Genomic DNA, 15,967 nt, shown 5'->3' on the forward strand with positions numbered 1-15,967 from the left:
AATCTAAAAGAAGAGAAGCCACAGTGAGCTGCATTATTTGTACTCCTAATAAGGTGCTATGTTACATGTTATCAGAGAAACAAAAATGAATAATTCAAAATTACTGACCTTAGGGGCTGTTAATTGTGTAGAGAAGGTAGGGCGTGGGCAGAAGTATCTGCAAGGCAGTGTAAGTGCCGTGAGTGGTACAGAGTGGTAATTAGGAAGTGGAATAAGCAAATATAGCATGCTGCTCATATAAAGATACCAAAAATAATTTTTATAAGGTAGACCTGCTGTTTCTGTGGGCTTTTGCAATTTCTGAGATGATTCATACTAGAAAACAAATAACTTCTGTTTTCTGGAAGTTTTCAGGGATATTTGACAATGACGGTGCCATTCATATAGAAAGAAATACATTTTTATTAAGGAGTTTCCTTTGCAAATACTGTCCTGATCTTTACTGTGGTAATACTATGCTTAAACACAAAGAATTACTTTGTCTCATTCAGATTTAGAGTCACTGGTTCCCGTGGGTTTAAAAGTTTCTTTAAGCGTTAGAATTATACATTCCCAATTTTAAGATATTGACTTGGACGAGTGACATTAATTCTCAGGAAATGAGTCTTTAGTCTCTTCTGCAGATGATATTTGGGATCAACTTTATATTAACAGGAGATTGGGTGGATTTTTGCATACCTACTGTTTTGTGTACCAAAGAACCTTGCAGTGGCTCTCCATTGCTCTTAGAATAAAGTACAGACTCCTTAACATGACTCTCGATCCTCTTGACTCTGCGTTAAGTAAACACACTCCCCTGCATCCAGATCCTTGCACTTTCTGTTCCTTTCACCATTATTGGACTTACTTTTTTCAAAACGCTTTAAACTGTTTATTTCTGGACTGTATAAATAAATTTGGCAGAACCAAAGTTAGTGACAGTGCTAATACAGTGACATCTTTAGCAGATTTTATCTGCATGTGGAGATCAAATTATTCAGTGTCTCTTTCTGCTGAAGGCCAAAGACAAATACATATATTTTTTTTAATGTAGGCTAAAATCTTATTAATCTGGACTAAGTTGTAATATATAAACAGCTCTCAAGTATATTTAATGCAATAATAGTAATTTATGGTATTGTTTACATGAATAGATGTTTGAGTCTCTAGAATTTTGTTCTTAGAAAGTTTCAAAGGATTACTATTCTTTTGGGAAATCAGCTTAAGTTATGTCTTCTCTCTCTTAAATAGGTACTTTTGCCTCAGTTTGGATAGTACAAGTTTTATTTTCAAGTATCACATCCCAGGCAAGAACTAGGGTTTCAGGACTCTGTGATATTTCTGTATTGTCAGTTAGCCCAGCAGTTATTTCTCTGCCAGCATTTACCCGTTTATCCATTAAGGTATGAATTTGAACAAGGTCCCACGAGTGTTCCTTGTGCATTTCATCTTCCTGTGAATAGTAATGATACAGTCCCTGCAGCTGCCTTGTGGTCTTGACTTGCTTAAAAACAAGTGCAGCATAAGGTTGTTGCCAGAGGAGATACAGCCAGATGGCCTTTCTAAAGGCACCTCTTGTTTTCTAAAGGCACCCCTTTCTTTATTATGGCTCTTGCGCCCTGCCTTCTGATGGTTCTTGGTCTAAGGCTTGGGGAAAGAACTTGTCTTCACGTGAATTTCTTCATTCTGGGAAGTGGCTAAGGATAGGCCTCTTCCTCGCTTTTGTGTGTGTGTGTGTGTGTGTGTGTGTGTGTGTGTGTGTGTGTGTGAGAGGAAGATTAGCCCTGAGCCAACATCTGTTGCCAATCCTCCTCTTTTTGCTCAGGAAGATGGGCCTTGGGCTAACATCCCTGCCCATCTTCCTCTATTTTATGTGTGAGACGCCTGCCACAGCATGGCTTGATAAGTGGTACATAGGTCTGCACCCCTGGATCTGAACCTGCGAACCCTGGGCCACCAAAGCGGAGCACGGCAACTTAACCACTACGCCACCAGCCCGGCCCCTTTCTTGCTTTTTAAAGAGGTAATTTTTTCCTGGAAGCTTGTATGATCCCAACCTTACAGTCCATTAAAAGCTTCAGATAAAGATTTTCTGGGTTATTTTTTTTACATTATATTGGATTAGGCTTTGAAGGGAGGACTTCCCCATCCACATAAATGTTGTTTTTTAGTTAAAGACAATTTTTTTTTTTTTTGTGAGGAATATCAGCCCTGAGCTAACATCCATGCTAATCCTCCTCTTTTTGCTGAGGAAGACGGGCCCTGAGCTAACATCTATTGCCAATCCTCCTCCTTTTTTTCCCCCAAAGCCCCAGTAGATAGTTGTGTGTCATAGCTGCACATCCTTCTAGTTGCTGTATGTGGGACGTGGCCTCAGCATGGCCGGAGAAGCGGTGCGTTGGTGCGCGCCTGGGATCCAAACCCGGGCCGCCAGTAGCGGAGCGCGCGCTCTTAACCGCTAAGCCACAGGGCCGGCCCTAAAGACAATTTTATTTCCCTGACTTTTGTTTAAATATTTCGGGTCTTGTGTATTTCTCCTGCTCCTTTATTATAAAATTATGTACAGATCCATTCATTCTCATAGTTAGTCTCTACCATTTGCATTACTTAGATGGATGGGTGTATGTAGAGGTACCTGGAATACAGCTAGCACGTAGTATACCTTCAGTGAAGTTGCATCAGTTCTGTAAAAAACCAGTGTAGTTAACCAAATTTATCACTGTGTGCCAAGCACTATGCTGGTTGCTGGTAACAGGAAGATGAATATGGCACAGTTACTGCCTTTGAGCATCTTGAAGTCTAGTGAGGCAGACAGCTGACTCTAAGTAGATAATATAGAGTAATAATTCATCAGTCATGTAATACACTGGAAAGATCTTAAGCTCCACCAGTTGGTGCTGGGGTTTTATAACTGGGCTCTTACTGATATTGAAGTCCGTCCGTCCCCCCCTACCCCCCCCGTTTCGTTTTGTTTTTAAATAACAGTGAATTGCTGCTGCTTTTATATCTTATATTTAGAGGATGAGTGGGAAAAGACTAAGATTTAACGTGGAAAATGTCTAATGAAGAAAATAGAATAATATAAGCTCATATAGGTTGAACTAAAATACTAAAAATATTATTTAAAGTATGTTAATAAGTATTTTGTGCACAGTTTTCCTGAAAAAGAAGTACTTTATTGAGTACCATTTATTGAGTCTTAAGAGTGGGGAACATGACACTCCTAATTTAAAGTTTCCTTTTTTTTTTTATAAGTTTGGCAACATAGATGATGGCTTTTTTCATTTTCTTTGTTTCCCTGAATATATTGATGTTTCATTTGAACAACATGCCATCAGGTTTGAATTGGCATACCAGCATTTATAGCCTACTACTTATGAGACAATATATTTTTTGCAGAGCAGTGAAATAAAGATATGTATTGTTATTGATATAATTACATTTCGGAGACTGAAGTTAATGATGTTAACAAGTTTATTTTTATGTCCTTGCTGACAGCCCACACCAATAACTTTACTTAAACTTAATTCTATTGAATAAACTCCATGTGAGGTAAACAAGCCCAGTTTAATTATTTATGTATTCAACAAAACTGTTCTTTTAATAAAATTTTACATATTTTTGAATTTCAAAAAGTAAGTTTGGACAGTCTTGTCATTTATGTGTTAGTTGTCCTGTGTGGTTTTAGAGAGAAGCTGCTTCTTGGTTTCGGTGTGAAGTATCATGACTTGTGCAGAGAAAAAGAGAAGGGCGAGCGCAGTCGAGTTCCCTGGAGGAGGGGACAGCTGTCCTGGTTTTCCCTGAACCATCCTGAGTGGATGCGTATTCAGAGTCACGACCTAAGAAATGCCTTTGCTTTTTGATTGCTCCTGAACCACAGCCTGATGGCAGAGGCCCTGCCGTGTGCTTTCCCCAACCGGCTGTGGTGTTGGAGAGGGCGTCCAGGTCCCGGCTCTCAATCCCTCCAGACACTTGGGGTCACAGTGGTGTTATTAATGGGGGCGCTTCCTTCATTGTTGACATCCAGTTCTCTCGTCAGAAGCTCCAGCCCCTTAGAGCTCCGCCCAACAAGGACTGCATTTGGGAGTAGAACTCTGATTTCCAGCACTGCGTTTTGTTTTTCAAGTGCGAGTACGTTGTTTCTCTTGATTAAAAAGTCATATGCTTATTATAAAAATTTAAGCAGTACAGAAAAGCATAAAGAAGAAAGTAAAAATACCTAAAATCCCACCGCCCAGAGGTAATCACCTTCAATATTTTCCATAATGGAAAAGTAATAGGCGTTGACATATTTTCAACTTTGTGTTATAAACAATTCTGAGATGAGGAACACAAGCCCAACATTTTTTTTCCATAGCAGCTTTATTGAGCTTTGCTTCACATAACCGTAATTTACTCATTTAAAGCGTACAATTCACTGATTTGTAGTATATTCACAGGGTTGTGCAACTATCACTACAGTCAATTTTAGAACATTTTCATGACACCAAAAAGAAACCCTGTACCTTTAAGCCATCACCACCACCCCCACCCTTACCCCACTCCCTGGGTCCTCCCAGCTCCTGGCAACCACTGATCTCCTTGCTGTCTCTATAGAGTTGCCTATTCTGGACATTTCATATACGTGGAATCATACAACTTGTGGTCTTTTGGGACTGGCTTCTTTTACTTGGCGTAATTTTTTCAAGGTTCATACGTCCTGTAGCATGGCAGTTTGAAAAGTAAATCATAGTAAAAAGCATGGTGTTCATGTATGCAGGCATGCAATTGACTTTCTTGTTTTAACAATTGGTTGTCTTGTTTTAAAGTTGTATGAGTATGGTGTACAGTGAAAGAAATGACTAAAAGCTTAACATTTTTTAAATAAAGAGATGAAAACTCAAGCCAAAAGCCTTCCTCAGATTGTTTAGTTTAAAAAAAGTCAACATTTTAAAATGTGGTAGATTGTGTAAAGCAGAATTGTGTAGTAATTTTTTATGCCAAATTGAACGTAAATAGAATGAATGCTTTACCAATTTGTGCAACTCTGAAGTTTATTCTCTGCCTTCATTTTTTTTCTACACCCAGGTGCATTACCTTAGAAAGTTCATACTTATTTGGTTCTCTTAATTTTTCTCTTACAAAAGTAGAAAAGAACAGACATGGTCTTGGAAAGTCTCTGTACTATATTTTTATTTTTATTTTTTATTTATTTATTTATTTATTTTTTTAAATTTTATTTATTCATTTTTTCCCCCAAAGCCCCAGTAGATAGTTGTATGTCATAGCTGCACATCCTTCTAGTTGCTGTATGTGGGACGCGGCCTCAGCATGGCCGGAGAAGCGGTGCGTTGGTGCGCGCCCGGGATCCGAACCCAGGCCGCCAGCAGCGGAGCGCATGCACTTAACCACTAAGCCACGGGGCCGGTCCCTCTGTACTATATTTTTAAATGAAAATACTTTTCTTGGTTAAAAGAGTTTCAGCTCTTTACATGTGGACGAGGGAGTGAAATTGTGTGAGTTTCCTTAGAAATGATTTGAGATATCCTCATATCATTGAATGCGACCCTCCTCCCCCAAATGAGCCTTGCCCATGGAGTTGGGTGCCTTTATCATTTTCCCTCCAAACTTCAATTTTGTAGGCTGTCACAGATCTATTTTCTGTCTATCTCCCACTTTCTTTCTTGTCCAATATAAGTTTGGACCACTTTGCCTAATTTTAATATTGTATTAAAACTTTACCCTGAGTCTTTAAACAGATTCTTCATAGTTCTTAGAAAATTTGATATTGTGTAATTTTATATTTATGCTTATTATCTCCTTTCAAATTTTTTGACGTGGTTGATAGGAAAAAACATATGTAATAAAACTTAAAGTATGAAGTAAGAATTCCTGGTGAAAGAGGAAGAAATAATTATCTTGGTTGTCTCGGGGCTAATAGTAACTCCAATTGAGTGTTGACCGCCATAAAGTTCTAATTAGTGCAAAAGGAGGCATACCAGTTGACCAGGAGAAGAGTATCATGGGCAGAAGGCATGTGCATGTGTGAAAAAGGCCCTGCAGAGGGAGGAGCATATATATAGCACATTCGAAAAATTGGGAGACCAGTGTACCTGGAGCATCGAGAGTGACAAAGTATTAATTGGATGAAATAGGCAGTGATCACATTATGGGGAGAAGACACTGGATTTTGATATTTATCTTAAGAACAGTGGGAAGCAATAGAAGAGATTTTACTAAGGGAGATGATTTGATCTGGTTTAGTTGCTGAAGTATGATTAGTTACTAAAGTATGAAGGGGAGAGGTACCAAGATTAGAATGGGCAGCTTAATTAGATGATGCTATTGTAGTAGCCTAGGCTGGTGGTCTCTTAATTTTTGAGCTTATCTCCTAATACATGTGCGTTTATAGTTTATGTATATTTACTTTGGTGTTGACATACTGCATACATTATAAAACATAAAAAAATAGAAATGTAAAAAGAGTGAGAAAAAAATTAACAGAAATAGGTGCTACCATTTTCTTTCCCACCCCACTGTATGTTTAGCATTCTGGGATATATGTATCCCACTTTGAAAACCACTAGTCTAAATAAGAGATCATGGAACATGAACACTGGCAATGGAGATAGTTTGGAGAGAGAAGTGAGGAGGTTGCATTAACAGGACGTGGAAGTTGGTTAAATGGTAGTAATAAGAGAAGGAAGGGGTGAGGAGGACCCTAGATGTCTGGTTTGTGTAACTGAATAGATAACAGCACTGGTTAAAGAGTTAACATGTACTCCAGTAATAAGCTCATCATGTTTGTTAAAGTAGCATTCTACCTGAATGTGGTGTTTTCTCTGAGCATATACTTAATAACAAAGGGCAGGGGATGGGAAGGTGATTTGATGGACAGGTCTTGATCTGTGCTCAGGAAGAAGCAGCTGAGAAATGAATGTGGGACTCTGGTTACTCTTGCCTTTAGAAGTATTAAGATATGACGTGATTGGTAAATTATAAGGCGCCTCAACTTCTGGTTGACTCTTCACGTTTCTTTAGCTAGACGCAGTCCTTCATTCCACATCTAAAAATAAATGGTTTACGAAAGAGATGCTGGACTGAGGAGCATGTTGAGACTATTGCCAGTCAAGCCTAATAAATTATCAGCAGTTTATCAACTCTTAGCAGTCGTTTTCATACTTGCTCAGAAGGAAATAAAATGCATTTGAGGCCATAAGTTGGGGGAGAATTAAAGAAACGAAGAGGGGTGGGCGAGTCCAATCATGTATACAGTTTTGCCTAAGATTCAGTAAAAAAAGGAGAGTTCCATATGATGGTATTTTTTTCATGTGTGGCTATAGATGCATGATGCTCCATTTCCTGAGATGTGTAAGGATTTTCTTTTATTAAAAACTACATATATTTTAAAATAAAATTTGAAATTCTTTTGGAAATGCCATTTTAAAAATGCTATCACTTTGAATAAAATTTACCGTTTGTAAATCTCATGTCTCCTAGCACAATTCACTGCAATATGGTACCTGTTTTATTATTTTCCCCCAGCTTTACTGAGGTGTAATTGACAAATAAAATTGTAAGATATTTAAAGTGTATGCTGTGGTGATTTGCTATGTGTATACGTTGTGAAAGGTCTCCTCCCTTCAAGTTAATTAACATATCCATCACCTCACCTCACATATTCAGCTTTTTTTTTGGTGAGAATATTTAAGTTCTACTTTCAGCAAATTTCACTTACACAATACAGTGTTATCAACTATAGACACCATGCTTTACAAGAAATCCTCAGACCTTATTCATCTTACCGCTGAAAATCTGCACCTTTTTACCAATTTCTCCCTATTTCCCCCACCTTCCAGCCCCTGGCAACCCTTTTCTACTCTCTGTTTCTATGAGTTTGACTTTTTTAGATTCCACATACAAGTGATACCATGTGGTCTTTGTCTTTCTATTTCTGGCTTATTTGACGTAGCATAATGCCCTCGAGGTCTGTCCGTGCTGTCGAAAACAGCGAGATTTCCTTCCTTCTCATGGCTGAATAATATTCTGTTGTGTATACAGACACTGCATCTTCTTCCTCCATTCATTTGTTGACAGACACTTAGATTGTTTACATATCTTGACCATTGTGAATAATGCTGCAAGCAACACAGGAGTGCAGATAATTCTTTGAGATCCTGTTTTCAATTCCTTTGGATATATTTCCGGAAGTGGAATTGCTGGATCACATGGTAGTTCGTTTCTTAATTTTTTGAGGAACCTCCGTACTGTTTTCCGTAGTGGCTACACCGATTTACATTTCCACGGTATCTGTTGTTTTGAACGCAGGCAACCAAGCCGCTGCAGCGTCTTCGTCCGTTCTATTCTGGATCCCTTAGAACAAAACAAACGCATTTGCTTTCATTCCCTCTTAAAATGTATGTAGTAGAGCTTCGCAATCATGAGGGAATGCCCGGGGGCCTTATTGATGGTCGGAGTGTGAACACGGCTAATTTGGGTGCTGATGCTGTGCTCATTCAGCAGCCCAGCTTTCCAGAGTGCAAATCAAATTAAAACCAGCTTTAAGCAAGCATCTCGTTTAATCCTCAGAAAAAATGCTGAGATGGGTACTATCCCCATTACAAATTGCCTTGGGATTAGCTGCTAATCGTGGAAACCTCTCATGTTAAAAAACATGAATGCTAAGGGTCTACTCTAGTAATTATATATAGAAATAAAATAGAGTAATGCTGATCAGATCTAAACAGCCTGTCATTTTCTGCTACTAAAATCTCACCCAAGGTTTCTACATTTCCCTGCGCATAAGAAAAAACACCTAATGGTAAAGAATGTTAAAAGGCCAGGGGAAAAGCCTGAGGAACAGCTGTTTTACAAACTACATTAGAAATAAATGAACAACCATGACAAGACTGTTTTAAGGTCTGCGTAGCTGATAGAGGTGGCCATTTTTCTTCTCTGTAAGTCTAATACGGATGTTAAATTTTGCTTTTTTGATATATAAACCTTCTCAGTTCATGCTTTCCTTTAGGGCCCATCCTAATTTCTCTCAGCCCTAAGCCTATTTTAATATGGCTAACTCAAAGAGAAATGTTCTTTTCGTAGGTAAAATGTACGATAGATGGAATATGATGCTAGTCTTAAAACTAATTATGCTGTAATCATCATATTACTGAATTTACTCAATCTGGCCGATGAATGTTCCCTCTCATATTCCACCCTCCTCCCTTGGCTGAGTGAAGAAAGAGTTAATCGCATCAATATTAAGCAGGAAGTGCTGTTAGCCTTATGCATATGATGGCATGAATAATTTAGTATCTTCAGGAAATGCAAACTGCAGTAGAATTCAAGCAACCTTATCAGAATTTAGATCAGTATTTTATGTGATGGTACCAAGTAAAAGTCAGTAGAAAGCAAATGCTTAAAGATACCAAGAGCAAGAATGTTGCATAATAGTTGAAACTGACGAGATTGGGAGTTTTGGGTTGAAAACGTTTTGTCTTATGCAGTAATAATGATTTACCTGCATTCTGACAATTGTCAGATGACTCCTTGCCAAAATGATTAGTAATGGAATGGGGCAATTTCTTTGCTGTCAGAGACGAGATAATTTCTCAGGTTTTTCTTGTAAGTTTTTATATTTTCCTTATGTTTTTTTTTCCCATGTAAATGTGAATTAAAGGAACTGAAGGGTAAAGCCTGAAACCTAGGCATGTTTATTTAAAAAAGGCTTTATAAAAGTAGTCATTTACAAACATCGGTAAGACAGATTTTTCTTTTAAAGTTTAAACTTAAAATATAATTATTGAAAATTTTCTAAATTGTTTATCTCCTTTGGAATGATCTAATTAGCTTTGTAGACAGTTTATATGTATGCCTGTGGTTTTTTTTATGTCATTACTGTAAATATTGTGCATGCGACTTTAATAATAATAGATTGGTTGGAAGTACTTAGCAAAGGTGACATTTATCAATCTTATTTATTTTGTTTGTGTTTGAAAATATCTGCTGTGTAATATTTTTAAAGCAAGATTTAAACTTAATTGGATGATATTAAATCTAATTTCTAAAAATGATAAAAAATTTTCTTGATTATTTAAGACATTACCATTTTCAGATGTGCATTCTTTAAATATAAATTGGTTTGGTTCTGATTCTACGTAAACTTTTTTAGTTAGCATAAATTGTATTTTTTAAAGAAACACTTTTAGGGTAAATTGAAAACACTGTCTTGTTTGCCTTTATGTAGTCTTTCTTAAGTCAGTATATTTTTAATCTGTTCGTTGTTTCTTGGTTAATGCCATTGGCAAAAGAAAATCTTTCCCAGGCTGAAAAGAATTGCTTTAGGATTTTATAGAAAATTATTGCTGTAAAGTTTTGAATGTCACTAATGTACTACTAAAAAATTTTTTTACTTTTGTGTTTCCCACCCTGATTTTGAGTGTCACCTTGATTTTATATAAACCCTCCCCCCTTTTCATAAATTATCACTTTCTTCTCATTTTTTTCTCTTAAAGAGAATTTACTTCATTAATACTTAAGGTAAATTTTAATGTAGATAACCTAAATATTAAGTGGCTATTTGATGTGGCCACACATTTTTAATAAGATTTTGTCAAATATGTACACTCATATATGTACTGCAAAAACAGGAAAAATAAAATGTGGGTTGGTAAAACAGTGAATAGTTTTGATATTTTTCAAAGCGAAGAGCAAATGAAAATATTCTTATTTTACATCAATGAATATAAAACACTTTCATTGCTGTAGGCTGTTTAAAATGGCTTTGGTTGTTTACAGCTAGTAGAAATGAGCTCATCTCATGTTTAGTTAATCTTAAGCATTTCCCCTAAATTTTTTTCAGCTGAAATTCTCCTAATTGAGCAATTCGTAAAGAGGGTAGATATCATGAAATTAACTCTAATAGATCTTGACTTCCTAGACCTCAGCTCCATTTATTTTAAAAATACAATTGTAAGACGTAAATCAGTTGCACTCTCTGATTGTGTAACTCAGGAAATAATTAAGCTATAAGTGCATCATTTGATCTGTGACTCACTATAGGGTTTTTCCACAAATAAGATGACACACAAAATTTTTTTTTTAAAGCTTACGTTAAAGAGGATACGTTTTTTGTTAAATTCCAGAGCTTCCAGAATGAGGATCTAGCTAGGACGTATGTATAAATACGTTTTGAACCTTTCAAAGCACCTTTTAGCGTATGTGCAGTTCTTCAGATGGCCCCGCTATCCTTTGAAGCTTCTAACACCAAGGTGTCTGTTGCAGCCCAGAGCAAGGTTACTGCTACCCAGGACAGCACTAATTTGCGATGTATTTTCTGTGGTAAGCAACATTATGTTTACATTCCTTTTTCAAGCTGTGGTACATACGACTTGCACATTTCCATAACCTTTGTTTCCTTAGGCCATAGTCTGGTGTGTGGTTTTTGGGGATATACAGCCAGCTCCTGTCCTATGTTGTGATATTTGTTGTGGTTGTGTAGGTGGTTTGGTCAGCTTTTGAGTTGGCTTCTTAGTGAGGATTTAGTTAGAAGTGGGATCTTAAAAAAACGAATTCTTGCTCCCGTCTTCCAGCACGAATGAGAGAGGTTTTTGTTTGTTTGTTTATTTTTGTTTTTAGCTATTTTGTTTGAAAGCAGTCTTTTAATTTAGAATTTAAGGGAAAAAAATAGATCCATCTTATGCTATGATTTGGGGAATGTGAATGTGCCTTATTGGAAGGGAGCTTTTGCTTAACCTGAATTAATTTTTAGGTGTACGTGTTGTGAGGCAGATAGATGAAAGCTATTCCTTCTTTAATAGTCTGATTTCTGATCGACAGGCTCCTTTATTGAGTAGTTTAGGTATCTGTGGCTTAGGAGTGAATTTAGGCTCATGGAGTGTGTTCTTTCACACTTACTCTCATAAACACACGTGTGCACATATATATATATTGTTTGCAGGGACAGACCAGATATATGTCACTTAGCCACCCCAAATTACAGCTGATAGTTACATGCATATCCTTGTCCTTACACAAGGATATATCTATATATGTATACACATACACACACACCTTTGTCTGAGTTCCTTTTATCCTCATTTGACTCTAAAACTTTGTTTTGAAAATCCAAGTTCAAAAAGTGACTTTTAAATCTTAGGTTCTTTTTTTTTTTGACTCATATATACCTTTTTGACTCCTGTATACCTTGACTGACCAGATTATTTTGAGAGAGAAAATTATAAAATGATAGACTGCTAAAATTTTACATAAACAGTTCAGCTGTGTTTATGTACTTTATGCATGTGACTGAGAGTTTTTGATGTGATTCTTCAGTAGGACTGATACTGTTTATTTACCTCTAAAGAGAGTTATTTTAAAATTTATGTACTTGCTGGTCTAGGCAAAGAAGCATATGCTATAAATTTCCAAAAATGAAAATTCTAATGTATTTCTTAATCACCTAAAGTTATATTTTCCAATTATTCCAGGTGACACAGTTAGAGCAGTGAGCCTATTGTGCTGCTCTTTGTAAATCCCCCTTCTCCTTCCCAGATTCCACAATTACTCAGTGCAGATTAAGTGTTTAATCAGTGACTTTTATTTCTGATTTTTCTGCCTCCTCCTGGGGGATCCTCCAGGCCATCTTTTGAACTAGCTATGAGTGATTATTTGTATTTGTGTTATTAGGACTCTTTAGTTCCTTTTGAAAACCTACTTGATGTTCTATACTTTGCTACATAACATGTTGAGTTCCACATGCAGCATAATAGATACAGTTTACACAATTGTGGAGAAAAGATTGATTTGACCTTAATAATGCATTAAAAAGCCGATTTGCCCCCATTATTACCTTTAATTGATTTAACTGTGTACAAATATTGCGATTACCACATTAATAAGTTTAAACTTGATTGTATTGTGTATAATAACACCTATTTGTCTTTTAGTCCTGTGTTTTTAAATAGTCTGTGGCTAAGTGTGAAACTCTATTTGTGAAAATTAAAATGTGACAGTTAAGTGAAATGAGCTTTAGCCAAAACTCAATATTGAAGCCAAGACTGAAATGGCCATTCATTCCTGGTTTAGAGAGATACTCCATTCTGATTTCCATCATTTATAAGATGCCATGTCAGTGACATGGACACATTTTCTTTGTTAGAAACAGTAATTAACATACTTTGCTATGTGAATTCTAGCCAGGACAAATTCAGATCTGCCGTTGTCTTTGGCTCATGGTACTGAAACAGAGAAAACTAACCCTCGAATAGCTACTGTTCTTAATGATAATATACTTGGAACAGAGCAGGTTCCCTTGTTTCTTCTCTTTTGTTCCAAAAGAGAGCTGTTAACCACCATATCATGCTCCTAAAATATTGGCATTTGCTCGCTGGTTAGAAAAATACCTCTTTTGTGTTCTATGAGAACACAGATACTCAATTAGGAGTATGACCTATGTGAAGTAAGTAATAGTCATATTCCAGACAGTACGATGGCAGCTGACAGCCTTGCTTAATCTTAGATGCTGCTTCGTGTTGTGTGTGATGCCTTTGGTATAATCTACCAATTGTATAACCCAGTAGAATGTTTGACAAGAAGGAATAATGTAATTGTGTACCTGAAGTTTATAATTGACCTAGAATTCTTTTATTTAATGCTTACAGTCTATTTATATTATTTTTTAAAAGCACATGAATTTCACTGTGCTCATTATTGTGACTTGACAATATTGATGAAGAAGAAACGAACAAAACAACCAGATTAAATATAGATGTGAGAAAATGCCAATGGGAAGGCTTCTCTCCTCTCCTGCCCCCCATTTAAGGAATGTCTATGGAAAGACAAATAGGCTGTTATCACCAAGAAACATGTAGAAAAGAATTTTAAGAGTTGTTCTTGGATCAAAATTCCCTCTACTTTAAAAAGGTCTTCCTTGAAGTTTTTCTTTGCTTCTCAGCTACGTGAATAAACTGTAGCAAATTATTTTTGTAATTAATGATATCAGCCAGAAAATACTGCCCATATTTTTAAAACGTTTGCTGAGTAAATTTTTTTTAAAAAGTCCAAAATAGTTTCTGTAAATTGCTAAGATACTGTTTTCTCATTCAGATTTTTTTATGTCAAACTTCTGTTAGTTTTTTTTTAAAAAACCTCTTTAATAAAATCAGTGGGATTGAGTTGAAATTTTGACATCTTTTTCTTGAATTTATATATTTGAGTTAAAACTGACATCGGTATATTTTAATTGGTGAATTCTTTTAATACTATCATTGAGATATAATGCCTGCCCTAGATGTGAGTAGTGCCATTGCATTATTCTTAGAGACAGATGCCAAACAAGTCTAAGCTGACATCCAGCTGTTTAATTATTTGAGCAACATGAGGTTTTCACTTAAATACACAAAAATTACTTAAAAAAATAGTTAAACCATAAGGGTCTTGTGAGTTGCCTATGCTAAATGCTCACATTTAATATTTTTGGATACACATAACTTTAGATACATAAAATACTTCACCCGAATAGTTTATATTTTCTCAAATTTACCCTCCCACCTTGTATATCCCCCTCCTTCTGCCAGAAGAGATGAGATATCTTTTCCCTGTAAAGTATTAAGCATTAGTGTATGGCTTAATATGACAGTCTGTTTTCACATCATGTTAATTTCTGGAAGAAGGAAAGAATTCCAGTGTGTTGACTAAGACAAGTTATATTTTCATTTATGTAAACATTTAAGTGGGTATTTAATTTTAATTTAAAAAGATTTTTGATTTTGTTGTTGTTGTTGTTACTAATTACATGGGATTAATATATTTTTATATTTCCTTCATGTGGTTCTCAAAATAGCACTCTTTTAGGAAATCTAATGAGATATATCACTGCAGTTTGTCATCTAATTTGTCTTTAGAGGACAAATTAAATGATTAATCTAAAAACATGTGTAAAGAGATGAGGAAAAAATTAGTAGGTAAGTTCAGACCAAATTGTTTATTTTTCTGCCCTTGGGATATACTAGTACTGTATTACATTCTAATGAACCTTATCCTTCTAGTTGTGAAGTCTGCTCCACTAGCATAAAATAGATACTTTGTGCTGTTAACTCATAGATTACGAGAATTTGCTGTAGTACACAGAGCATTTATTTATTCACTGTTTTTTATACTAGTGGTCTACAGAACACTTTCAAAATATCTGCTAGGGGCATTTGCTGGCACACTAGAATTTTCACAAATATGTACAGCATATCATTACTCATATATTTCTCTCCAAGAGTGAAAGATAACTACTATTTCTTTATTCTCCTGTTTACTGCGTTAGATTTCAAGATTGTTCTGTTGTAACCCTAGGCATTGTATATTAGGCCCAGTATTTATTTATCTCATTTTATGACACATTTAATTTTTATATCCAATGACATTAAAAGGTCCCATAAATTAGTGGCATTCTTTATAAGATGCTAAAAATGGATCTGCATTGTACATGATAATGTGGGAATGGATGGTCATTAGTTTCTCATGACAGAATCATGTTGGTTTGAATGCAGGGTTTGGTTTTCTTTGTTTTTTTTTCTTTACTCCAAATGAAAAGTTATTAAGATTACTTCTGTTGCATTAAAAATTAAGATAAGGAGGTGAATTGTATATGGAAGTTTAGCAAATGTTTGTTTTCACCAGTTCTGGCAATGCCAGGCTGTTAAATAAGAATGGCAGCTTAAATTGGGCAAATTTGATAAATGCGTTAGCAATCGTCAGTCTAGTGATAAGGTTCTCATGCTCTCTCTCTCCTGTTTTTCATTTCCAGTGTTCTATTTAGGTGAGTTTTTGAATTCTGATTTTTCATTTACGTTCTCCCTCTCCACTTCATGAATAAGTCCCCCAAAGAGAATGTCTCATTGTGTTAGAAAATGTCGAGCCTAGGTGCCTATTCAGACGCTCATCAAACACTTGATTTACTCAAGCTCTTCATATATAAATGTTTATTTTTCCTTTATTGTTGATGTTTTCCATTTGTTTC

General features: G+C 35.9%; 1 protein-coding gene across 9 annotated transcripts in view; it reads left to right on the forward strand.

Moving 5' to 3' along the window:
• Nucleotides 1–15,967, forward strand: part of ENAH (ENAH actin regulator) — a 157,166-nt gene that overhangs the window by 94,551 nt on the left and 46,648 nt on the right. For 5 of the 9 annotated variants that reach the window (XM_058533618.1, XM_058533620.1, XM_058533617.1 and 2 more), the window contains exon 4: nt 11,242–11,298. The exons of the other annotated variants lie outside the window; for them this stretch is intronic. In XM_058533618.1, coding sequence (XP_058389601.1) covers nt 11,242–11,298 — 57 coding nt within the window. The remainder of the gene's footprint in view (nt 1–11,241; nt 11,299–15,967) is intronic. 9 annotated transcript variants of the gene reach the window in all.

Source organism: Diceros bicornis, chromosome 38 (assembly GCF_020826845.1).
Source record: "Diceros bicornis minor isolate mBicDic1 chromosome 38, mDicBic1.mat.cur, whole genome shotgun sequence".
Classification (NCBI taxonomy): Eukaryota; Metazoa; Chordata; class Mammalia; order Perissodactyla; family Rhinocerotidae; genus Diceros; species Diceros bicornis.